At 40.8% G+C, this 26,320-nt stretch overlaps 1 protein-coding gene across 2 annotated transcripts in view; it reads right to left on the minus strand.

Annotated features, from left to right (window-relative positions):
* The window catches only part of CFAP47 (cilia and flagella associated protein 47), a 769,322-nt gene that overhangs the window by 625,569 nt on the left and 117,433 nt on the right, over positions 1 to 26,320 (minus strand). For both annotated transcript variants that reach the window (XM_073614843.1, XM_073614844.1), the window contains exons 17-22: positions 24,837 to 24,967; positions 23,321 to 23,443; positions 20,311 to 20,442; positions 14,540 to 14,617; positions 4,386 to 4,530; positions 2,480 to 2,574 (exon numbers count right to left, since the gene is read on the minus strand). In XM_073614843.1, coding sequence (XP_073470944.1) covers positions 2,480 to 2,574; positions 4,386 to 4,530; positions 14,540 to 14,617; positions 20,311 to 20,442; positions 23,321 to 23,443; positions 24,837 to 24,967 — 704 coding nt within the window. The remainder of the gene's footprint in view (positions 1 to 2,479; positions 2,575 to 4,385; positions 4,531 to 14,539; positions 14,618 to 20,310; positions 20,443 to 23,320; positions 23,444 to 24,836; positions 24,968 to 26,320) is intronic.

The following is a 26,320-nucleotide window of genomic DNA, read 5'->3' on the forward strand; positions in this document are numbered from 1 at the left end:
TGTAGGCCTCAACTCTTTACTTTTCACAAACTAATTTGCATGATACGTAAACTAATTAGAGGCACATTAGACATGTTTTGAAAACAGGTTTGTAATTGCCTGTGGAAGGCAGAAATCACAGGTTTTTTTTACTGAGCAGTAAGCAGTAATCACTAATGGAGCAATGTGTTACATGACCCTCTGGCAGTAATGAGGAAGGTGATTTTTTTTTTTTTTTTGGCTGAGCTACACTCAAATATAAAAAAAATAAATGAGTTCTTTTTGCCTTATTAAACATTTGTCTAACGGGGATCAATGGGATGAAAACATTTAATTTTATGCATATCCCGTTAAGTCGACAAATAATGGATTTAATCTAATTAACAAACGCTTTCTTCACATTACTGTTCGGATATCACAATGCGGTTCATTAAAAGCTGGCCTAATATCAGAAATTCAAGTTATTCTCTGGATGCAGAAAACAATAGGAGTGTAATGTAGATCAGAAATATATTCAATTTTTGGGAAATCAACAACTTCTAATAAAAGAAAAAAAATTGTTACATGAAGACTAAGGCAATGTGTAACTAAATTATCTGATATGTTAATTGATCAATGAAATCCTGTGCTCACTCAGGGTTCTGGAGAATGGGGCTCCTCTCAGAAGGGAGCACAGTATTCCCTTTATCCTATATCAGCATATATCCATATACACTATATTTCCAAAAGTATTGGGACACCTGCCTTTACGCACACATGAACTTTAAAGACATCCCAGTCTTAGTCCGAGGGGTCAATATTGAATTGGCCCACCCTATGCAGCTATAACAGCTTCAACTCTTCTGAGAAGGCTGTCCACAAGGTTTAGGAGCGTGTCTATGGGAATGTTTGACCATTCTTCCATTCTGAAAGCACTCAGGCTTTTACAATGGGGCTGCAGGGGAGGCATATTTCAGACACTTTACATGCACTATTTTTAGCCTTTTAGTCCCTGAAAAACGCCTCCAGTGTGAAAGGGGTCTAAGTGTTATTTCTGTCTGCTGTTTCATTCCCCTACTTTCTGCATGAGTCACTTCTGATAATTTTTCCTGGCACCAAGAGAAAAGAGGTGACGGGAGAGAGCTCCACCACACAGCCTGTGATTGACAGCCTAAGATATGTTCCTGTATGCTGTGTGAAAGGGGGCTATGTCCCTTCCCTCCAATTAGATCTCACTAAGCTCTGCAGAGTGTAACTTCAGCTCCCTGCCCCCTGCTTTCTGAAAGCTCACGTAAGCTGTATAAATTCTGCACTTTAAAGGCCTGTAGAGAAAACAAGACTGCAGATAAACAGGTATAATTTATGTAGCAGGATTTGTTTCATCTCTGTGTAGCACCTGAAGGCAGTCACTTCACTGGGTATATGTAAGGCTAGGTTCGTACATGTTCACACAGGCTCGGATAAGGGTCTGGTATGGATTTTGTTTGATTTTTTTGGGGGGGGGGGAACACCTTTAAAAAAAAAAAAGTTGATGTAGGGTTTCCCTTAAACCCCCCCCCCCCTCACTGTTTTTATTTTTTCTGATTGAATTAGTGTTCAAAACGGATGAGATGTGCCATTCAGATGTGTTCCCATAGAAGACAGCGAGCCTGGAATTTGCACCTGAATTGCACCGCAGTGTTCAGAAAATGCACAGGATTCTTCTTTTTCAATTTTCCAATTCACATATATGTGAATGGAGCCTAAAGGATTACAACCACATTCATTTTAAACTACAGTTGATTATGCATGTAAGATCAGGGAGTGTGACCAGACAGACTTGGGCTAGTGCTAGCTTATCTGATTGAAATGAGCAACTCGTCTCAGTACAAATAAGCAGATCAGAAGAAGTCATGATCAAAAAATCCTCACCTCTGTGCGTCAGTTTCTATACTAAAACAAACATATGGTTAGGAGGAACACATCAATGTGCTCCCTCCTCTAAATGAGTGTTAGAATAATGCTTTTTTTTTTTTTTTTGTTTTTGTTTTTTACTACAGAACACCCCCTTATGTTATAGAGATTAGGAGATGGGAGTGTTCCGTTGTCCACCAGGGGAGACTGTCAACATTGTTTGGGATTTCAGTGCAGCCGGAGGCAGTGTTTTCAATGTACATGTGCTTTAAAGCAACAAACCCTTGTTGTTGTTTTCCCACTAGATTACACAATGTAGTGGTTTCTAAGCCGTACTGGAATTCTTTGTACTTTGTATTTTGTATTTTGTTTTTCTTATTTTGCTTCAAATGATTGTTATTCCATGCAATTTTTGATAAACCAATAAAACTTACTGGAAAAAAAAAACAACAAACCCTGTAAGAAGATCACTGCATTTAAATATAAAACTCGGAAGAAAGAAATATTAAATGTTTGCCTTTGACTCATTATAAGAGAATATTGCAGCAAAAAAATAAATAAATAAATAAACAAAAACTGTTGCCTTCAAATGCCGTCTTCATCTACGTAATCATGTTTCAAAACTTACCTCTTTAGGATTGAAATGAAGAGCACATTCCAGAGTCTCCTTCTCTTCTAAATTCACAGTATAAAGATAGGGGTACAATGGACTAATCTCAACAGCTAAAACAAAAAAATTTGCAAGTGAAATAACATGCAGTTGTAAGAAAATCATCTGTAAATAAAAATTATTTGTCTCTATCAAAAAAGAAAAGTGATGTTCTCTAGTGTGCCTAGTTGCCTTAGCAATCAGGGCGATAAAAAATAAATAAAAACTGAGTATTAGGCTAAGAAACAGTGGAGAAGATATAGCAGTATAAAAAATATAAATTTATTGAAAAATACAAATATCTAAAAAACAAAATGACAGTTGTAGCATAAAGCATCTATGATTATTGTGCAGTGAGTCCTTTTATGTCTACGCGTTTTGCTGTAGGCTTTCTCAGGACACGGCCAAGGTTCACAGATGAGACAGAGAATGAAATATGTCTCTCTATCTTAAATTGAAATGCAAAAACATGCAAATCACAGTAGGATGAGAAAGTTCAATCAGCAGTTAGAGAGTATATTGGATATAGCTAAATATCTCAGCAGGGGCATGTAGATAGTGTTACTAATTATGGGAACAGCCATTAGAGGGAGGAAGGCCAACACTGAATGCACCAATTAGATACAGGATTTAGTATCAGCAATGCTGAAGGCTCAATATAATCCCATCGCTGCATATTCAGGATACAAATACTCCAGCGTACCCCTGGGAGACAGCATTACACTGCATCTACATGCCCCTGCTGAGATATTTAGCTATATCCAATATACTCTCTAACTGCTGATTGAACTTTCTCATCCTACCTTGATTTGCATGTTTTTGCATTTCAATTTAAGATAGAGAGACATATTTCTCTGTCTCATCTGTAAACCTTGGCCGTGTCCTGAGGAAGCCCAACGGCGAAACGCGTAGACATACAAGGGCTCACTGCACAATAATCATAGATGCTTTATGCTACAACTGTCATTTTGTTTTTTAGATATTTGTATTTTTCAATAAATTTATATTTTTTTATACTGCTATATCTTCTCCACTGTTTCTTAGCCTAAAAAGTCCGCCTCCCTGGTAATACTCAGTACTACCATATTTTGTATCCTCAATGTTTTATGGGCGTGGCCTATCTCTGGTGCACTTTCCTCCCCTTGTTTTGAATAAATAAAAACTGTATACAATGAGACGGAGAGAGAAAAATGTAAAAAGTAGAATAGAGAGTGGAATAAACTGTAAACAATAATGCCCTGTACACATGGTCGGATTTTCCGACCGAAAATAGGACCTTGTTGTTGGAAATTCCGACCGTGTGTGGGCTCCATCACACATTTTCCATCTGAATTTCCGACACACAAAGTTTGAGAGCTTGCTAAAAAATTTTCTGACAACAAAATCCGTTGTCGGAAATTCCGATTGTGTGTACACAAATCCGACGCACAAAGTGCCACGCATGCTCAGAATAAATTAAGAGACGAAAGCTATTGGCTACTGCCCCGTTTATAGTCCCGACGTACGTGTTTTACATCACCGCGTTCAGAACGATCTGATTTTCCAACAACTTTGTGTGACCGTGTGTATGCAAGACAAGTTTGAGCCAACATCTGTCGGAAAAAGTCCTAGGATTTTGTTGTCGGAATGTCCGATCAATGTCCGACCGTGTGTACAGAGCATAAGAAATAAAGTAGAATAAAAAATAAAAAAGGAAAATAGTGAGTAGAATAATCTGTATACAACGAGAAGGAGAGTAGAAATAAAAGTATACATTGAGATGGAGAGTAGAATTAAAAGCAAAATAAAGAACAGAATAAAATGTAAAAAGTAGAATAGAGAGTAGAATAAAATGTAAAGGCTATATAAGGCTTCTGTTTTTTATATTGTGTACATAAACAAGTACCTGAATCCTCTTTGAAGGATAGTGAAAAATCCTCATACTGAGAAAGATCAAATTCTACTTTGGCACGTGCTGCTCCTTTATTCTGAAGCAAAAATGGTATAGCCTGGGTAGAATTTACATATACACCAGGGAAAAGGAATGAACTCTGGAAAATAAAAACAATCAATTAAGTACATCTTCCACAATCTCCACATTTCTGCCATCCTCATTCTGAACTAGGGTTGCCACCTTTTCTTCAAGCCAAACACGAACACTTTAGCGGCCCACAGCAATTATTATTTTATTTTTTTAAGGGGGAACGATGTGGACTTTGGTACAAAAGGGAACTCTGATACAAGGGGATTTCTGCTCACCAAAGACCCCACTTACATCAGATTTCCCAGCATTCCCCCTTAAATCAGGGTTCCCAAAGCCCCCCTTACATCAGAGCTCGAAGGGTACCCCTTACATCTGAGTCCCTCTTACCCTAGTGAACTCACTCGCTCAGAGGCAGGAGAGAGAAGGGAGGGAGACTTCAGTCACAGACAGTGGATGGTGAGCTCACTCAACCGAGGATGAAAGCTCAGGCATCGGCACCTTTCATCCATGTTGTATCTGCTGGCTGCTGGACTTCAAACTTTCTTACCCATACATGCCTTTTCTGAGGCACAGCATGCCAAAGATTGGAGTGTGGGCTAGCAGACATAGAGGGGTAGGGCCGGAAAAGGAATAGTAGATTGAGCCCTCCAGATGGTTGGCAACCGTGGTGATTAGGGTGTGCCCAGAAACACCTGGCCAGTGCACATGTCTATGTACTTGGCGATTGTGGTACTCGGTTACTTGGGGAGTCATCATATATCATATGTGCACAGCCTATTGCATTGGGCTGTGCACCCCAAAGCTCAAACACATATGCATGTGTATTTTATATATAGAGAGAGTGTGTAGTTTTTAGTCTTTCTGCTTACCAGGAAGATGGTCAGGTAAAACTTAGAGTGCTCCCTGCCTACCAGAGAGCAGGATCTATTGGTTAGGTCTGCTCATTTTGCTCAGGTGCAGCTCAGCTTGTCTGAGTGTCCCACACTGGTCCAATAGGGAGGCATATTGGACAGTGGGAAGGGAGCTAATAAGTGAGGGCACAAGCATTGTTACAACCCGGCTATTAGCTGAGGAAAAGTGCCGCATTGCATGCTGGGATACTGTATAAATGCCAAGGGCACATGTGCTCAGGAGTTAAGTTGGAGAGCAGAGTCCAGAGGGAGGGGGCGGTTGCCCCTCCTCCGTGGATGCTGTCATGCAGCCTTGGGTGGTCGATCCAAGGGCCAGAAGTCAGAGAGGAGCTGAACCCAGATGTCCTGCAGAGCTGACTGGAAGGAGGACACCTGGAAGGATCTGATTCTGCCTACAGTGAGTACAGAACTGTGTCTTTTGGGCCTGTCCTGCGAGGGCCACCCCTTCAGCTAAAAGAGTCAGTGGATGGGTGTCAGTCAAGAGGACGCTAGAGAGTATCTTAAAGATAAAGTAGTTGCATCAAGTCTGCTGCTAGAGAGAGCAAAAAGACTTAATTCTTCCATACATGTGGCAGCATAGGCGTCATTAGGGGATGGCTATTGGGGCTATAGCCCCGAATCTAGGGCCCATAACCCTGAGTCTCTTGCCCCAGGGGCCCCTGCCTAACCAGCGGGCCCTGGCCTCTCTGCAGCCTGGCCACGTGTGTGGCGGGCTGCATGAGAGAGCCAGGCAAGCCATTGAGAGAAGCGAGCAGGCAGACGAGCAGAGATGACATCATCTCTCTCCGCCCACCCCCCCGCATCACCGCTCTGCCCTTACTCGGAACCGACTAGTCCCATCTGGTCTTTCCATTAGCGGAGCTTTCCTCGCATAAACGGTCTCCCAGCAACCCCTGCGTCCTGTGACGGCTGCTTGTGATCCTCCCCTGATGGTTTCTTCAGTCCATTCTTCAGTGGAGCCCTTCGTGGATAAGCGGGATATGGTGGCTCCTGACGTTGACCTGGCGACTGCTAACAGGTATCTCACACACACTCAGATTCCATTGGCATCCCTGGTGTCTGCAGTGTGGCTCTCTGTCTTAGTGGCCAGGAGACCTGCTGAGCCATCCATCTGGGGATTCTAAGTTCTGCACACACATAAGAGCAACCTAAATATGATATTGGACTATCTATCATTGTTTTTAAGTTTTTTTCTTTTTTTTTTTTTGTTTATTTATTTGAACTTTGGCTACCTTTCCCTTTCTGCTTGCAGTTCCTGTAAAAGCTCAGTATATGATGTGGACTCTCTGGGACACAGTGGTGTTATTCATGGACTTTCAATTTAGATCGATTTAATTTAATTTAATTCAATCTGATTTAATTGTATTTATTTAATTATTTATTTATCTAATTAATTGTCATCAATTCAATTTAATTGATTTATTGTATGTATTTGTTTTTTTTTTATAATAAATAAAATATTTTTTTAATATTTATTTACATTTTTTTTCTCCTTTTTTGTTTGTGAATGTTTTTTGCTGGCTGAGAAGTAACTTTAACTGTAGATTTGTTAGCAGGGGGCCTACCATGGTCTCCAAATTGTAACCTTATCATTGCCGGTGTCAGCGGCGGCTGCCTCCATGGCTCTGCCTCTACCCACTGCCCAGCTGTGAGTCATTTAATATTACAATGTAACAATAGAAATAATGCACTTCGATCACTCTGACACCATAACAATCATGGTGCCGTGATGATTGAAGCGTGTCCCCCCGCCCGGCCTGCAAAAAGTTTGGTGACCGCTGTTTTGGGCTCTAGCCCCAGATCTTTTGCATACCTAGCAACGCCCCTGTGTGGCAGTATGGTTAAAGCAGTGTGTCTGCTTCCACAAATCTTCTAGGAAGGCCAAGTGAGAGTTGTCCTTATCTACTGTGAATAGTTCAAGTTGGAGTATGCCACAGTGTTTTTTTCCCATTGTGTTTTTTTCAAAATTGTCGCACTTCTTTTGTTTATAGCGCAAAAAAAAACCACGCAGAGGTGATCAAATACCACCAAAAGAAAGCTCTATTTGTGGGAAAAAAAGGGACGTCAATTTTGTTTGGCTACAGTGTCGCACAACTGCGCAATTGTCAGTTAAAGCCACGCAGTGCCGTATCGCAAAAAATGGCTTGGTCATTGAGCAGCCAAATCTTCTGGGGCTGAAGTGGTTTTAATATATCTGCAATTCAAGTAGTAAACTAAATAAATGTATGTTGCACAAAATTTGCAGAGAGGCGAGTGATCATAGGGGTCTGAGTGTGGGACCACATACTCACCAATGGGCTGGGCCAGGTCAACAATGCAATGATGGGCACAGATGAGTCTGCAATAGTGGGCACAGGTTATGCTGCAATGGTGGGCACAGGTCATGCTGCAATGGTGGGCACAGGTCATGCTGCAATTATAGGCACAGGTCACACTGCATTGGTGGGCACAGGTAAGGCTGCAATGGCGGGTACACATCACGCTGCAATGATGGGGACAGGTGAGGCTGCATTGGTGGGCACAGGTCACTCTGCATTGATGGGCACTGAGGAGGCTGCATTGATGGGCACTGATAACGTTTTTTTGTACCTTAATTCTGCATAAAACATTTAAGTGTCATTTTATGAGATAATTTATGAGGGCGTGTTTAGGGGTGGAATTAGGGAAGGGGCAGGGTAGGGGTTGGGTGGGGCAACTGGTGGCGAGTAACCCTGAAGGCCTGGCTAGTAGCTCAGGACTTGAAATTTTTAGCCGTGTGTGTGTGTGTGTATATGTATATATATATATATATATATATATATATATATATATATATATATATACACACACACACACTCTTATAATAAATGTAAACAAATATTTTAAAATGTACTAAAACATGGACTGTGTCTGTAGAGCAGTAGAGGGTGTCAGTAGAGCAGTGGAGGGTATCAGTAGGAGAGAGGTTGGTGTTAGTAGGGCAGTAGACGGTGTCAGTCATTTTTTTAATTTATTTTTTAGGGCAGAGGGTGGTGTCGGTAGGGCAATGGACAGCATCAGTAGAGCAGTGGAGGGTGACAGTAGAGCAGTGGACGTGTCAGTAGGGCAGAGGTTGGCATTAGAAGGAGACTGGATGGTGTTAGGAGGGCAGTGGATGGCGTCAGTAGTTTGTTTGTTTAATTTTTTAAAATATTTTTTTCATTACATTACAATTACTCTTTTATTTTTTTTACTATTTTTTTTTAGGAGTCCCATTGGGGCCCTTTGGTGAAATATCAGGAGTCCAATCAAGCCCATGATGTCGCATTTTAGAGACAGAGAAAGGGACTGAGGACAGAGATTCCCCAGTTCCTTTCTCTGCAGCCTCAACTGCACTGGACAGTGAATGAATGGGAAGTACTCAGTGCTGCGTGGCTTCCTGTTCATTCACAAACTGAAGTACAGTAAACACAGTTTACTATCCTTCAATTATGAATGAACACAGTGCTGCTCTCACGCAGATCGACGTATAGTGATCGGCTCTGGTAATAATTAGAGGTGGGCGTGCATATGAAGGTTTTTTAAAGTTACTTAGATTGTGGTCATGCGAGCTGGAAAATCTTTGTGAGACTGAGGTTGTCACTGTCACGTATTGGTTGGCAGTGCAGTTAGAGTTTGACCAGCCGTTTGTCACATGTTGGTGAAGGTGGCCGGGAACTGACATAGTGTTTGTCACAGGTCTGTATCAGACAATTTATTCCCACTTCCTCAACCACTGCACATCCTTTGGGTTTTAGGTGTCTTTATGTTTTCCTTTTGGATGGCCAAAGAGACTATCATTAGAATGGTAATAGCAGATCTCTTGGTGTCATCCAAATAGTTAATCATTTGATGTTGGATGGTAATACATCGTAGGCACATGCAAACAACAAGACTGTTATTTTCATCAAAGATCGTTCTCCTAAATATAGTAATAAGAACTTGCGTGCATCCCAAAATGAAATTCAAAACATTTGCATGCAATCAAACAAAATGTTTTAGTCTACATTTATCTTTCAAACAAAATTTGTTGCGCCAGTGATGACATCATTGAATGCTGTGACAAACAAACTTAGCACTCATAGAATATTCACTTTGCAATCAGTTTGCTAAAGCTGGGCACACACACACAGCTGTGTTCACAGTTTGTTGGTTGAACAAAAAGAAACCCACAGATCTCTACAACCACACATTGATGGGGATGCAGGGATCTCTCCCTTTGAGACATTGTATTCTGGCATGGGGACTCCCCCCCATGCTGGAATGCACTGATCAGCACTCTCAGCCAATAGCTGCAAGCGCCGATCGAATGCTGGTTTTCCAGCAGGTCCATTAGACAGAAGCTGGCCGTTAGACAGACACCTGTACACACAGTCCGAAAGTCGGCCGGTTCTTGCTGAACTGTCCGATTTTTGGCCTCTGTGTACCAGGTTTAAATGAACAGTCTCTAAAGACTCTTTAGTAAATTGGGCTTGTTGGTTTCAGTTTGCATTGAAATACAAACAAATAGGTAAATGTCTCAATAGCAAAGGGATTTAACCATATAGTTCTACCACACTGATTAGAAGAAAAAGAACTGAGGGGTTTATTTATTAAACCTGGAGAGTGCAAAATCAGGCTCACTTCTGCATAGAAACCAATTAGCCTCTAACCTCAGCTTGTTCAATTAAAGTGGATGTAAACCCTCACATATACCCAGTAAAGTGAACAGCCTCAGATGATACACAGAGATTAAACAAATCTCCCTACATACGTTTTACATGTATATCTGCTGTCTTCAGCTTTCTATATTCGTTAGAAAGTGAACAATGTGTTAGAATTTTTACTTCCTCTTTTAGCAGTGGGAGTTGAGTCTTGGCATACACTGCGTGACAGCTGATTGGAGGAAAGGCACCCCCCCCCCCATAGGCAAAGGAAGAAAGAAACATGCAGAGCTGTGTTGTGAATAGACCAGCTCTCTGCTAATCTATTTATAGCAACCTCCCCGACGCAAATTTCCAGCTGCTTTTATCTCCTGTGTCAGAGAGCTTGTCAGAAGAAGCAGAAAGACACGGGACTTAGGGCTTTGGAGAGAGATAAGTAAACACTACAAATATATGTGTCCCAGGTCAGATTTCATGAATCGGATTTACATCCACTTTAAGCTCTAGCAATAAAACCTGGAAGCTGATAGGTTTCTTTGCAGAAGTGAGCCTGATTTTGCACTCCCCAGCTTTAGCAAATAAACCCCTTTGTGTGTACCCAGCTTTAGTGGAAGACAGCATGTGGAAAAGTTAGAAGTGACACAACTGGAGTTTGAAGATATGATAGCGGCAGCAAACTCTTCCCCTGCTTAGCATCTGGTGCACCCTTTAGACCCCTTTCACACAGAGGTGGTTTTCAGGCGCTTTAGCGCTAGAAATAGCCTCTGAAAAAGTGCCTGAAAACTGCCTCCCATTCATTGCAGTGTGTCTTTTCACACTGGGGTGGTGCGCTTGCGAAACATTACGAAAAGTAGCAAGCAGCATCTTTGGGGCGGGTAGAGAGCGCTGTAAACAGTGCTCCCAAAATGCCCCTGCCTATTGCAATGAATGGGAAGCGCCTTATAAGTGCTTAGAAACATCGCAAAACAGGAGTTTTTACCTTGTTTTTAAGGTAAAAAAATGCCCCGCTAGCGGCCAAAAAGTGCTGCAAAAACTAGGGTCGCTTTAGCGCTAACAGCACAGGTGCTGCAGTGTGAAAGGGGTGTTAGTGTGCTAGTGTATATAGTTGTTAGAGTAGGAAAATTTGGCCTGCCTAAAAGCCAGGCCTGGGTTGAATCTGGGTCAGGGCTGAGTGGTACCTCCCACTGCTTTCTAGAACCTTGGAAAAGCTTCCAGAAGTAGAGGGTGGAGTCTAGGAGGAGCTGCTTAGAGTATTGATGAGGGCCCCAGCCAATCCCCAGCTAGATGGGCTGGCAGGGGGCAGGCACCTCATAAATACTCATAGGTCATGCCAGCAGGGCAGTCAGGTGGAAGATAGAGACGGGGTGCTGAGGATGCTGTAGGTGGCCCTTGAGGGTGCCCCCTAGTCTGGGGGGGGTGACCTCGGGCCTGGGGCTCAGGTGCTGGAGGGATCCTGTACAACACAATGAAGAATACTTCCTGGAGGCACAAGAACAAGGAGAGGACAGTGGAAGCAGGTCAGCATGTCTAGGAGGTCTCCAGAGAAGTCAGCCAGGGGGGCTGGTGAGTGATCAATCTGGGAGGACTGTGGAGAGAGAGTGTGTCAGTCTGGGAAGACTATAAAGAAGTAGCTAGGAGGGCTAGTGAAAGGGGCAGGGGCAGCTGCAGCCAGGCAGGCTGGCAGTGCCTGTAGCGGTGGTGCTGGGATCAGTAGCCACAGGAGTGATCAAGCTGCACACTGCATTTTTGCTACACACTTAAAGGGCCTCAGGTTCCTGCCTATAACAGGCTTTTGCTATAAATCTAAATGCTTTGTCAGATTCACAAGCAGTGTGCCAGCTGGAAATTTTGCAAGCAAGTGTGCTTGAGGAAGTAGGGAGTATATATACTGTAGACTGTATATAGGAGAAGTTGTCTCTGAAGTTGTTTAAAGTCAAGTAGGCATCCCATAACACTTCTACTCCCCATCCTAGTTCTAATCCCTTAATAAAACAACAAAACAAAGTGCTGGACTGTTTTCTGACTCTGGGAGACTGAAAATTTGGTGTGTCTGGCTGTGCAGGGTGGGGGTTCCCATTTCACCTGCGGCTCCTTAGGGGGTGCGCTACACATCTATACATTGCCCTTATGCAATAGGGGTGCAGCTCAGTGGTACTGGGGTGGAACTTAATTGGAAACACAGTCAGGCCTTATCACCTTTCCAAGGTACGTCAAAACTGTCATAACTAAGGGTAATTCCTACCATACCTGTCTATCTCTTTTAAAGCACTTTTTTTCTCCAGAAATCTAGATACCTTGTGTCTGTATCCCATAAAACTATTATTATCATCATTTGCTTAAGTACAGAAATAGGTGCGATGGCTCTGATCATTATGAAATCAGGGAACTGACACAAAATATAAGCTATGAAAACATTTTTAAAAAATGAACACGTGAGCCAAATATTTCAAATCTTAAATGTCAGGTGTGTATCTCGGAAAGATATAATTAGGCTGTTTCGGGAAAAAGTGTGATGTATTGATAGCCTTTATAAATGATAAATAAAAACCATGAACAGAAAATGTCAAATCCATTTTGTACAATAATGAATACCAATAAAGCAACTGGAAATGACTTACATGACATTTATTGGTGCTCATTAATTACTACAAGTGTTACTAGTGGTTAATAAGAAGTCAGAAAAAAAAGTTATATTAATTAAAATCTGTAAAAAGGACAGACACAAATTATTTAGGTGTGTTTGGAATAAAAATGATGGCCGTCATGTGAGCCATTTATAACAATATTCAACAGGTTGTACTAAAAAGAGAAAAACTATAATATTGTTTACATTTCCTGATTTTTAAAATGGGACACTGGGCTTCCCCTGGTAGTTGGTCATGGGCCAGAACTTAGGTTTTGGTTGCATGGTATCTGTGGAAAAGGCTTTGAGGCACTGACATTCAGGCAGAGACAGCCAATTCTGCCTGAATAATGAGCCCCTTTTACACTGAGGCGTCGACGGTAAAGTGCCGCTATTTTTAGCAACGCTTTAGCGTCGTATTTGAGGGGGTATTCGGCCGCTAGCAGAGTGCTTTTAACCCCCGCTAGCGGCCAAAAAAGGGTTAAAAACACCCGCAAAGCGTTGCTGCAGCATCGGTTTGCCAGCGGTATAGCCATGCTGCCCATTGATTTCAATGGGCAGGAGCGGTGGAGGAGCAATATACACACCGCTCCTTCACCGCTCCAAAGATGCTGCTAGCAGGACTTTTTTTACCTTCCTGCCAGCGCACAGCTCCAGTGTGAAGAGACAGGAGTGGCTCTTTCAGGGCGCTTTGCAGGCACTTTTTTTTTAGCACTACAGCGCCTGCAAAGCGCCCCAGTGTGAAAGGAGTCTTAAAGCAGAACTTAACTCCTTATAACAACATTTTCACTTTTTGGTTCTCACTCTTCACTCTTACAAAAATGTAACAAAAAATATATATTATAATTTCTACCTTTTGTGTATTTATGAGCTGCAATCAGCTGCTTTTTGGCCTAGGCCAGGCACCACTGTCTCCTGGAATTGCTACTACACAACTATCCAGGAGGCTGTGTGATGTGCATCTGTGCATGCATGGGTTTTCTGTGCATGTGCATAAACTCTGTGGGCAATTAGCATGCTCATATACCAGGAACTGGCATCAATTGTGTGCCTATACAAAAAAAAAAAAAAAAACTGTACACGCACAGATGCTGAGCTGGTCTTTTCCAGGTCCCAAATACTCCCAAAGACCTTTAAATATGGTGGTGTGGAGCAGGGATAGGTGGTGGGGTTTGAAGCTGCAGTAAAGAATCTGCATACACCACTTGACCACTGATTATGTGGCATGGCCACTGATTATGTGGCATGGCCACTGATTATGTGGTATGCTAATAATAAGTGAATTACCAATTATTTTTTGCAAAGGGACACTGCTGGATTTATCTTTTGAGAAAAATCCTATAACCTCTGGGTATACAATATACTTTTCTAATACTCGTAGTAGCTATTTTGTAAACTGTATTTTTATTTTTGTCTTTTACTTATATTTTAGCCTACATTTCTATTTTAGCTATTTTACAAAAGCTATTGGGCTTCACAGTAATGTGGCAATTTTAATAAGCAACTCTATATAATGTGCTGCTTTACTGCTCAATATCACAAACTAGGTTTTACCCTTGTAACCTGACATGTTATTTAGATGTAAATGACGTTTTTTTTGGTTGTTTTTAGAATTTGTGGTGTTTTCAGAACACATATTACTTTGCTGGTGACTAGCTGGAGTTATCCATGAGGAACAGACACAATTTCAGCTAAATCCCTGCAAACACCAAATCATGTACTAATGTGTTTATTTGTCTAAGGCAGCCAGTGTGAAATGTGTTCATACCATGTGACTTATTTATTTTAAGTAAGTATTTCAAGCCCATGCTACCAGTGTCTAAAACTATAATAGTTGTCTCACAGGATTACAGCAAATATCCACTACATGTCAAAATAAATTGAGGTAAACCTCATACTTACTACAGAAATATTTAATTCAGGTGGCACAACTGATCCTCCAATTCTTAGTTCTAAAGTCTTTGTATTCCGCACTGACACCTGATGGAGAGGACAAGATTGTAATTCTAATGGTGTTTATCACATAATGATAAAATAAAATTGCTATTCATACCAATGAAAAAAACAATAAACCAATGAAGCGGAATTCCACTAAAAAAGAACAAATACTTAGTTGAAATAAAATAGGTTTACGGTTTTACATGCCAAGGCATTTGTAATTCAGTACAGCCACTGGGCACCTCTGCCATACTTTACAGCAAGGCAGGTGACGCAATTATTTTCTGTTTTAGCCAGTAATAAGATACGTTGTGCTGATGAGTCAAGGTACTACATCATTCAGAGACTGGTCAAAGGGGAACTCACAATTAATAACACATGGTGGGAATTATACACCACGTGTGTTCTACCTGTTTAGACCTGCAGTCTACCACCTTTCTTTGCAGATCTTAGATGTCATGCCACTGAAGCTGAGAGCCATAAAGCATGCTGAAAGATGTAAAAAGGGGTGATAATAAACCAGGCCCTTCAGGAACACTAAAGCCGCGTACACACGAGCGGAATGTCCGACAGAAAACGTCCGACGGAAGCTTCTCATCGTATATTCCGATCGTGTGTGTGCATCATGGGACTCTTTCTTTTTGAAAATTCTGAGAGACCTAGAAATAGAACATGTTCTAAATATTTCCGATGGAACCAATTCCTATCGGGAAAACCGCTTGTCTGTATGCTGTTCCGACGGACCAAAAACGACGCATGCTCTGAAGCAAGTACGAGACAGAAGCTATTGGCTACTGGCTATTGAACTTCCTTTTTCTAGTCTCGTCGTATGTGCTGTACGTCACCGCGTTCTGGACGGTTGGAATTTGGTCGGACTTTGGCTTGACCGTGTGTAGGCAAGACCGCTTGAATGGAATTCCGTCGGAGTTCCGTAGGAGTTTATTTCAACAGCAAAACCGCTCGTGTGTACGCGGCATAAGGTTTTACCATGGTTATCAATGACCAATACACTATGGCACACTTTGCCTGGTACCTTTTTTTTAACCACTTGCCGCCCGTATAACTTACTAATTCAGTGGCAAGGAGGCACTGCTGTGCCGGATCACAAACCTAGTACGTGATCCAACACTTCTGTGTCTGGGGCGCTCATGCACTCGTCGATCATCCAGAACAGAGGCAGAATGGCGGTCTGCCTATGTAAAGAAGGCAGATCATCATCGTTCTGTCAGTAGGGAAGGCATAGATCCTGTGTTCCTGCAAAGTAGGGACATAAATCCATGCCTCGTCCTAGTAAAAGCATCACCCACAGTACACTAAAACACTGGTCAGGCACACAGTTAACCCTTTGATCACCCTAGATGCTTAAACCCTTCCCCGACAGTGTCATTAGTACAGTGACAGTGCATATTTTTAGCACTGATCACTGTAGTAGTGTCACTGGTCCCCAAAAAGTGTCAGTGTCCGACTGTCCGCTGCAATATCGCAGTACCGCTATAAGTCGCTGGTCGCCACCATTACTAGTAAAAAAAAATCCCATAGTTTGTAGTCGCTATAACTTTTGTGCAAACCAATCAATATACGCTTATTGGGATTTTTTTACCAAAAATATGTAGCAGAATACATATTGATGTGCACATCTTCTTTTGCACATTTTCTTTTTGTTTATCACTGGCACAAGTTTATAAAAAAAAACGCAGACTGCACTTTATGAAGACCATTGAGATTTTATCTATATATGGACTGGAATATTTATAAAACAATTGATGCTTCACTTGTCTAATATTTTGCACAAATTATTGTTATATTCGTTGTTTAGAATACTGTATATAAGGTGAATTTTGGTTTAAGTACACAGGTTTAGACAGCACTGTGGACATATTTATTAAGAATACATATTGGCCTAAATTGATGAAGAAATTAGATTTTTTTTAAATTTTTTATTGGAAGTGTTTTATAGCAGAAAGTAAAAAAAAATATAGTTTTTTTTTTTTAAAGTTGTTTGTCTTTTTGTTTATAGCGCAAAAAAAAAAACATAATAATAATAAAAAAACGCAGAAAGCTCCATTTGTGGGGAAAAAAAGGACATACATTTTAATTGGGTACAGCGTTGTATGAGCGCACAACTGTCAGTTAAAGTGCCATAAAATGGCCTAGTCATGAGGGGAGGTAAATCTTCTGGAAGTCAAGTGGTTAACTCAAAGAAGTCTGTGCCTACCATGAAGAGGTCACTTAATTGTATTTATACCTAGGTCAAAGTTTTCCAGTCCTCCCGTTGAGTAGTGCAGATTCCTATGTCAGCTGCCCACCTCCAGTTAGTTGGACATAGAATCAGCATCAGATCACCTGTGCTCAATTGGCAGGGCAGCGATCCAGGAAATGATAATGCCAAATCAGGACCCTTTTTGGGTCAGATATGTGTAAACCAAAAAGCTGTCTGCAGAGAATTACATACATTTTGGTAGGTAAATAGACAAATGCAGTTTGCTTTTCAGGGGAGATTGTTTGAGTTGAGACCCTTCAGAGATCATTCATTCATTTATCAATTCTGTCCCACAGCATTGTAATGCTAAACAGGAAAAGAGAGACAGATTTACTACAAAGTTACATCTTGTTCCATAAACTCCTCCTCGGCTGTTCTAAAGTAGCACTGTAATAGAAGAAAACTGACCCTGGCCAATTTGGCCCCTTGCACACACTCAGTTTTACAGGTCGATCTGAAGCACATTGTAAGGGCAAGCAGATATAAACAGGCATGCGTCCATTTACATAAAAAAAAAAACTAGTCTGTCTAGGTCCGAATAAAAGTTACGGATCAGAAGAAATTAATGTTAATGGATGCACACGTGTTTACATACACCTGCCCTTAGACCTAACAGGGGTATGTTAAATTCCCACAAGAGAGATATCTGTTCCATTCTGCTCTGATTGAGCAGGGGATCTCTTCATGGATCCCCTGCTGATCCTTAGTGATAAATCTATCCCAGAACTCTTTGCACTTGGCTACCCAGAATAACAGATGCAGAGGTTGCCAAACACAGTAAAACTATTGCAGAGACTTTTCAAAATAAGAGGCAGCCAAATTTGCTTGATAAATTTGAGTTGTTAATTTGCTTTATAAATGTTACTCATAGTATATTGGTGCATTTGATCTACATTTGACTTCCAATTGATCGGTATATAACATCCACCTAAGCTGCATCAATCTGCTTCAAGCTGTGTTTGCACTCCCATTGATTTGTATGAAGAGAGAAGCAGCTATGAGATGGTGAACCATAACCATAACCATTATTGATAAAGGCCCTTAGGACAATTCAAAATTTTGTAACTTTGTCAGTCATCTCATCTCATAATATATATATTTTTTAGCCAAAGTGTTCCATTTCCATTTTAAAATACTACAGGGATAAATAATTGGTATTTTTTCATGATATACACTGTTACCGAAAGTTTTGGGACACCTGTCTTTACATGCACTTTAAAAGGCATCTCAGTCTTAGTCCGTAGGTTTCAATATTGAGTTGGCCCACCATTTGCAGCCTTACCAGCTTCAACTCTTCTGGGAAGGCTGTCTACAAGGTTTAGGAGTGTGTCTATGAGAATGTGTGACCATTCTTCCAGAAGCACTTTGTTGTGGACGAGAAGGCATGGCTCACAGTCTCCACTCTAATTCTTCCCAAAGGTGTTCTATCGGGTTGAAGTTAGGACTATGTGTAGGTCAGTCAAGTTCCTCCACCCCAAACTCGCTCATCCATGTCTTTATGGACCTTGTTTTGTGCACTGGTGCACAGTCATGTTGGAACAGGAATGGGCCATCCCCAAACTGTTCGCACAGTGAAATTTTCCAAAATGTCTTGGTATGCTGACACCTTAAGGATTCCCTTCACTGGAACTAAGGGAGCAAGCCCAACCCCTGAAAAATACTGCACACCATAATCCCCCCTCCACCAAATGATTCAGACCAGTGCACAAAGCAAGGTGCATAAAGACATGGATAAGTGAGTTTGGGGTGGATGAACTTGACTGGCCCGCACAGAGTCCTGACCTCAACCCGACTGCAAGCCAGGCCTTCTCGTCCACATCAGTGCCTGGCCTCACAAATGCACTTCTGGAAGAATGGTCAAACATTCCCATAGACACACTCCTAAACCTTGTGGACAGCCTTCCCAGAAGAGTTGAAGCTGTTATAGCTGCAAAGGGTGGGCCAATTCAATATTGAACCCTAAGGACTAAGACTGGGATGCCATTAAAGTTCATGTGCAAGTCAATAAAAAACCTTTATGTTTTCTGAATGGGTGGTGATAGAGGTGAAAGCTAGCCATGTAGGTGAAAATGTGGTGTAGATGAAAACCAATAGGTTAACCCTTGTAAAATTACTTTGAGATAAAAAATAAAAAGTAATCAGAATTGATGATAAAACATTTAATATAGGACCAGTACAAATACGGGGTGATCATTTTTCCTCCTGCACTTTTCTTTTACTTCATGTTGTAAATATTGAAGTAAGAGTGGAGGGAGTAAGAATCCAAAGTAGGGGAAGAAAAGTTGTGAACTACAACAGGGTGATGTCACTGTTGTCCCTAAGGCAAGACTCATACTGTGTTAAAAACAGTAAAGTTGGGTTAGTATTGCAATATCCAATAATCCATGGCTAATACAGTATAACCAACTCACCACACAACCACCCATTCATTGCTGGCATGTACCTTGTGTCTTTCACAATGTCCTTCACTTGTTTCACTGGGGTGGCTGTATCTTTGGCTGCAAAACTTTCAGATTCACTGACCAGGAGCCTAATTACAACTGCATTTTGTATGAGGCCTAATGTTGGCCATACCCCTGGATATTTTTTGCAAATTTTGAATCTGCTTTTAACTACAGCAATTTGCCACATAAATTAATTTAAAGTTTTAAAGTATTACTAAACCCACAACAGTAAATTAAGTCTGCATATGCAGTAAAGCGTGCCTATTACGCTCACTGTGGAACCTGAGGGGTTAATCATTTGCATTGTATAAAAAGGCTGTCTGATCCTGCCTCCTCTGATCCTCACCTTCTTCCAATCCCCAATCCCTCTGCTGATAGTACAGAGCCTTGGAGCACTCTGCACATGCTCAGCTTGGTTTGTATTGCTAAAGAGTTGTTTTTTTTGTTTGTTTTTTTGTTGTTTTTTTCTTGGGAGGGTGCAAATGATCAGCACAGGGCCAATCAGCACTGTCTAGACAGAGGGTCGGGGTCCTGCAGCCTCATAGGACAGTCACAGTAGAATGAAAACTCCTCCTACAAGCTTTAATCAGACAATGATAGAGTCATAAGACTGCTATATACTGCTGATGAGAAAAGGTATTTAGCCATTTATATATACTAAAATAATTGCATAAATAATTGCATTTCCATGTTCTGTGTACTGTGGGAGACCAGATATAGTGAATGCAGGGTCCTGGGTTTAGTAACACTTTAAGTAACTGGACAAATAAAATTGACATGGAAATCAAACAATAGGTGTAGTGGATTTAATAGGTTTCCACCTTAACTTCAATCCTTCAGTCCCTCCAAAACTGGCAAGTACTGTATATGGCCAGCATAAGCAAAATAATTTGTCTATGGGTGATTCAGCCCACTGTTATTTGCCACAAACCAAAATATTAGTCCTAAATCAATCTTTACATTTCTCCTCATAACAAATCCCGTACACAAACAAATAAAATGTTCTAGAAGTAAGTTTTATTCAGTTTTACCTCAACTCTAGTGTCAAACTTCATAACTGCTCTTGGTGTGAAGAAGATCTTAAGAGTTGCATATCCTCCCACTGGCACCACACCCTGTGATGGTGTAATTGTCATACCAGGCAGTGGACTTATATCTACTACCTGTAACAAACACATAAATGCAAAGTTTATTAAATGAATGTTATACCTACAAAAAGTCTACGTTTTATAGATTAATAACAATATTTTTGTATTTACTGCAAAATCTTTTTATTGAAGTCCATTGATGGACTCAGAAATTCCTAAACAGGTTATACTGCCACCTACAGGAGTTTGGAACAGTTTTGGAACAAAAAGTTGAAGACAGACCCTGCATAACCCTGTCTCTATTTGTCATGCCATTTTGTAAGAAAGCAATACACAGTGTCAATACCAAAGAGGGTCCCTGTGTCCCTCAATGAATTTCAGGATTTTTTTTCACAAAAAGTAAGAAAAAAATATTATTTTCTATCATCCATTGTAGGGCATAAAAAATAAGGAATTCCTAAAAAGTTCACAGTCCAAAAGCAGTCCAGCTGAGGAGTGGGGAAAAAGAGGTCCAACAGAATACCACATCCTAATGAAATAACTGATCTTATAATGACAGAAAGAGTAGGGTAAAATCTTTAATCTGGAAAAATGTTTATTTGTAATCAACAACACCCACATAAAATGGTAGGCAGGAAAAAGTATACCATAAACTGGACTGGTGTGTGAGAACACCAGGACTGCAAGGAGGAGAGGGGCTCCTTCCAACCAACATCCAGACATGTTGCAGGGATGGGATTCAGAATAATTTATTAATCCCAAAGGGAAATTATTGATAGCCATACTGCAAACTGGCTAACCAGTTACCAGCAATATAATTTCAGAATTGTCTAACCTGCCCATGAAATAAACATCATCCCCTACCAAGGAGTGAGGAGAAGGAATCCTAGTTATTACTAGGAACATTCTCCTGATAAAAAATAAGAGAAAGGAAAGATTGTAAGTAGACTTCCTCAGAAGACTGCAGCTCAGCCACAGAAAGCAGACCTATCTCCTGGTAATTAGGTCCCAGGAAAGCATCCAGACTCATGTTACCCCCCTTAATGAGAATTTGCAGTGGGGTCCCTGCTTGTTCTGTCAACTGACCACCCATGGGAATACAGGACCCTCCAGCAGTGCATACTTCCTTTCAAGGAGGAAGCAAGGGACAGTTGATTGGACTCTTCAGATTCCACCAGTAATTGGGCACAAATTAAATAAAAAGTCTAAAAAGGACATGGCGGTCTTCGTGGTCACAGGGGATGTCCCGACCTCACCCAACAGAACTGAAGGAGACTCTGATGAGGAAAAACCTATAATAGGTGTCCCAGAATCTAGAGTAAAGGTGCCAGTTCCTTCTGGGGATACTAAACACTCTTTTGAATGCAAATTGTTAGAAAGTGTAATTGTTTTTTTTACTGCCTATTCTGAGAAATATATTTTGCTTTGTTTTACTTTGTGCACAGTCCTTCGATATGCACCTTGCACTAAAAGATAGTTATAAATTGGGGTGGTTGCCATTTTTGTTTATACTGAGTAAACACCTCCAGAACCAGTAGGGAAGTATAGGCCTCCCCGTGCTGCAGGACTGTCCTCTGTGTGTCTCTGAGAAGACATATACCATATAGCAAAAAACAACTGGTCCCAAAGTGAGGCAAGGTCTGACATGCCCCTAAACCCGAGCAGCTGGTGCCAATAAAGGTTGCAGGTGATCATATGTGACAAAGTCACAGTAGGCAGGCAGTGGAAGAACACCAGAAACCAGGTGATCTGCATAGCACTTCAGGAACAGCAGCAGCAGAATGTTGTTTAGACTGAATGGCAGGAAACAGAGGGGGGAACATGCGCAGGCAACACTCTGATTCCATAAGCACTCAGGTACACCAGCTTTAACCCTTACTGTGGCAAACGCAGCAAGAATTTTTAAAAAGTGCACAACTCTACCACAGTAAGGTAGCTATCGGTACTTCAACCCAACCAGCCTTACTAACAAAAAAGTGACACTACAGGCCATGACATGGCTCTGGACCCAGTATGAGTTCTGCAGGTAACACAGTATACAAAAGTCTAGAAAACACCACAATACAGAGCCCAGGTCACACTTCAAGCTAGCCCCACAATCTTCCAGTCCAGTGGGATGTGGAAAAAGGGTACAACTTCCTAAAACACTAGGAGTCATGACCGGTAGCAGTGGGGTTATACAGGACCTGGCTTCAACAGTTTCTTTGTTTGCCAGTGTCCAAACCTCTAGTAGACGTCAGTAAAACCCAACTGTTTAGGAATTCCTGAGTTCCTTTGTTTCTAAAAGTGAAAGTTTTTTGCATTTTGAATAGCGTAATAGAGGGTTACTCAGTTTTATTTATTTTTTTACCATCTGTATCTCATTAGGGAGATTTCCCTTCACTCTCTGCCCCATAGCTAAAACAGGAAGTGAGAGGAAATCCCCCCAAAGTGAGGGAATCCCAGTATGTCTCCAGGGTCACCAGTGCTGGTGTCCCCATTGGAAAATATCTTCTCTATTAGTGGTCTGATATCAACCCAAAAGTTAGGAATCTATTTTACTTTAACTTTCGATAATAACGGTGAACAGGACAAATAGAGAGGGTGAATCTCCCCAACAGGGGCATAGACAGCAATAAAAACTGACAGGTGTTCTAATCCCTCTATCCACTACCAAAAAAAAAAAAGTTTGGCCTATAGTTACATTTTAAAGGACGATAAAGAAAATAATAAAAATAATATTATTTATAATAATAATGGAAGAATGTAAGTGCAATCTAGTATAAAACAATGTACGCTGTAATTTTAATAAATAGCAGCTGTGGTCCCTAAAATTTTAAACCAAGAAAGAAAGAAGAAACTTAGAACATAGTTTTCTGCTTTTTTCAATTTCATCTTTTGAAAGATCTAATAATGCATCTGCAGCTTATTCATCTGAAGTGATTACAATCCACTAAAAAAGTCAGTTTTCTACCTGAAAATATGCATGACTCATTCCTGTGTTCTGAATAATGGCTGTCTTGTAGGTTGTGAGGCCAAGTGGGGCATGATGAAAGAGCACTCTCTGTTCAGTAAACTGGACACTCGTGGATCCAAGCTGTAATTTCAGAAAGAAGCCAAGATTAGTTATTGTGTTCACATGGTTATACGAACTAGAGTAATAAATCTAAAATCGGTAGCAAATCAGCATATTTAAACTAACTTTTGTGTTTGACTATGCCCCTTCACAACTTTTACAAAACAGAATGCTACTTAAAATGTATGTATGTATTGTTTATGGTCGTTGACCTGCTGGAAGGTGACCAGTCTCAAGTCTTTTGCAGACTCTAACTTTTTTTCTTCTAATGCCGCGTACACACGAGCGGACTTTACGGCAGACTTTGCCCGGCGGACGGGATTTCGTCGGACAATTCGATCGTGTGTGGGCTCCAGCGGACTTTGTTTTCTCAAAAGTTGGACTTCTTATTGCTTTCTTACATAAAGGCCAGATTGGTGGAGTGCATGGCTAATGACTTAAAATGTCACTAAACCCACAACATAAAAAAACTATCAATAAATGTTGTATTACATGCTGTTCATACTCACTATGGGATTCATTTTCTGTATTCTGCAAAAAACCTGGTTGAACCTGCTGTTCTCTGTCTTCACCTTCTGTCCATGTCCCCTATTCAGCTAGGGATTTTGCAGAGCAGTAGTGGCAACTCTGCACATGCTCAGCTTAAGTGTATTTCTATGCTGAGCATTTCCTCTCTATCACATCCGAGCAGACCATGTGACTATAGAGCCACACATCGCCACTAGACCTGTTGTGGTCTTTGTTTAAGGTGAGCTGCTAGTGCACACACCTGGTGGATACCTGGATGGTGGGAGCAATTGTGTTCACATCTTTCAAGAACTGTTTTTTGAGCATGTGATCTTCACATCTCATCACTTTTTGATGCACAAGCACTTTATTATTTGGGACTTATTTTAATATTTTTTATACAAAATCAGATGAATATCTGCTTTTGACTCAAGCACTTTATCACTGTTTCACATATTATCGCATATTATCACATATTACTGTATTTTTTGTTTTTTTTAAATAGGGTTAGTCATTTATGCGCATTTGTCTATTTTTGCTTTTTAGCTTCTTGAATTAGTGCACTTTATCACTGTCTCCCATATTATCGCATACTACTGAAAACAAATAGCAATATCTGTATTTTTGCAAAATACAAAAGCACTCTAAAACTATCCAAATGCTAGATTCTGCATTTAAGTATCATGTATGTGACTGTAAACATTTAGATATGCAATTTACCAACTGCTTTCCACATATCTTTCTATAAGGCTTCACAAAGAAGGTTTCACAAAGAAGAAACAATATCAGTATTTATTAACGCAGACAAATCTTTCTCTCTCTAAAAAAAGGGGGGGGGGGTTTGTGCTGTCATTAGGTTTTTTAATGGCTTGTATTGTCAGCATCTGTGTAGTGCAGCTAGAATTACCTCTGCAATGCATCTTAGTTTTGCTGAATTCCTCTGCTGTACACTGAGATTGAATTCTCCTATCTCAGGAGAGCTGAAACCTGGATGCCATACGACTTCACATTCTAGATCTTCATAGGAATCAACAATGCCTAAAAAAGAAAGTAAAAAGTATATAAAAATATTTATGCCGAAATGATACAAAAAAGTTTATTATTGGTAAAACAAAAAGTACATCCTTTTGATTTTTTTTCTTTGGAAGTATGACTGCAAAACAAATGTTTCTTAAATATATGATCAGCAAATGTCTTTCACTAGATGCATATACTTTTTTCTACAGACCATCCAGTCAGCTTGATAAATAAACACTACCCATCCCACACTACAGATAATTACCGGTATGTGAACCGTGGTTTATTGGATATGTGTAACGTTTACTGATCAGATGTAGATAGATTAATGCAGATATGAGGTTTTTTTATGCAAACACTCTGAAATTGCAAGTTAAACACAATGCATGTACACTTGAAAAAAATTTCAGTATGTGTATAATGTTTTTTTCACAGTTTTGTTCCAGGCTGCTGTGCAAGACCTAGGATTCTCTATGACCTCTTCATTCCAAGATTTTCTGACCACACACCTCAAATGCCTTAGGGACCATTGCCCCCCAACACTGTGTGGAAGAGACGCATTTTGTACACGTTTTCTGCACCGCACTTAAACACGTTGCCCTTGCTAGCCATTGGGGGGCCAATTTTTAATGGCACCCCAAACACATCTCCCTCAAATGGAATGTGCTACGTTTGTGGCCACCAAACCTCATGGTACCGCAGTCAAAATCAGAATGAGAGGGACCACACAAGAACGTATGCGCGCAAAACCCCATTTTTCAGTGTGGACCAGCCCCTAGGCTTTCTGATACTTCCCTCTTAAAATTTCATTATGCTGCCACAGTTGCATAAGGGACAGAGACCATTACCACACAGAAGACTCTTCCCAGTCCTGTCCTGTGTTCGCCATTTTAGCTACATTTAGAAAACAAATAACGAGTGGCTGATAAAAGAACTAAATATAAGGAGAATAAGGGAGAGCTAGAACCTCCCTGTTAAATGCCCTTTTCCTGCAAAGAAGAATAATAATTCCTACAAAGAACATCCTGTAAGGCTATGATTAGGCTTGATGACATATACTAATGATACTCCTTTATCCCTTGGGAGGAACTACAGTGGTGACTTTATCACACCCGCTGGGATGTCTGCATGTGATTGATTGTTTTATATGCCTTGATTTTTAAATACTACACTATGAGTTCCTCCTTTGTCTCTCCCTTTTGCTGAGCCCACTATTGAACATTCTGGTTGTATGGTAACCCATCCTGGAATATTGGCTCCTGATATCCATCCATCCCACAGGGATACTGGGATAAAGTGCAGCCAGACCCCCATCTTGGGGTCAGAGTAGCTGAGCCCACTGTTGAACTTCCTGGTTGTATGATAACTCATCCT

Source organism: Aquarana catesbeiana, linkage group LG02 (genome assembly GCF_042186555.1).
Source record: "Aquarana catesbeiana isolate 2022-GZ linkage group LG02, ASM4218655v1, whole genome shotgun sequence".
Lineage (NCBI taxonomy): Eukaryota > Metazoa > Chordata > Amphibia > Anura > Ranidae > Aquarana > Aquarana catesbeiana.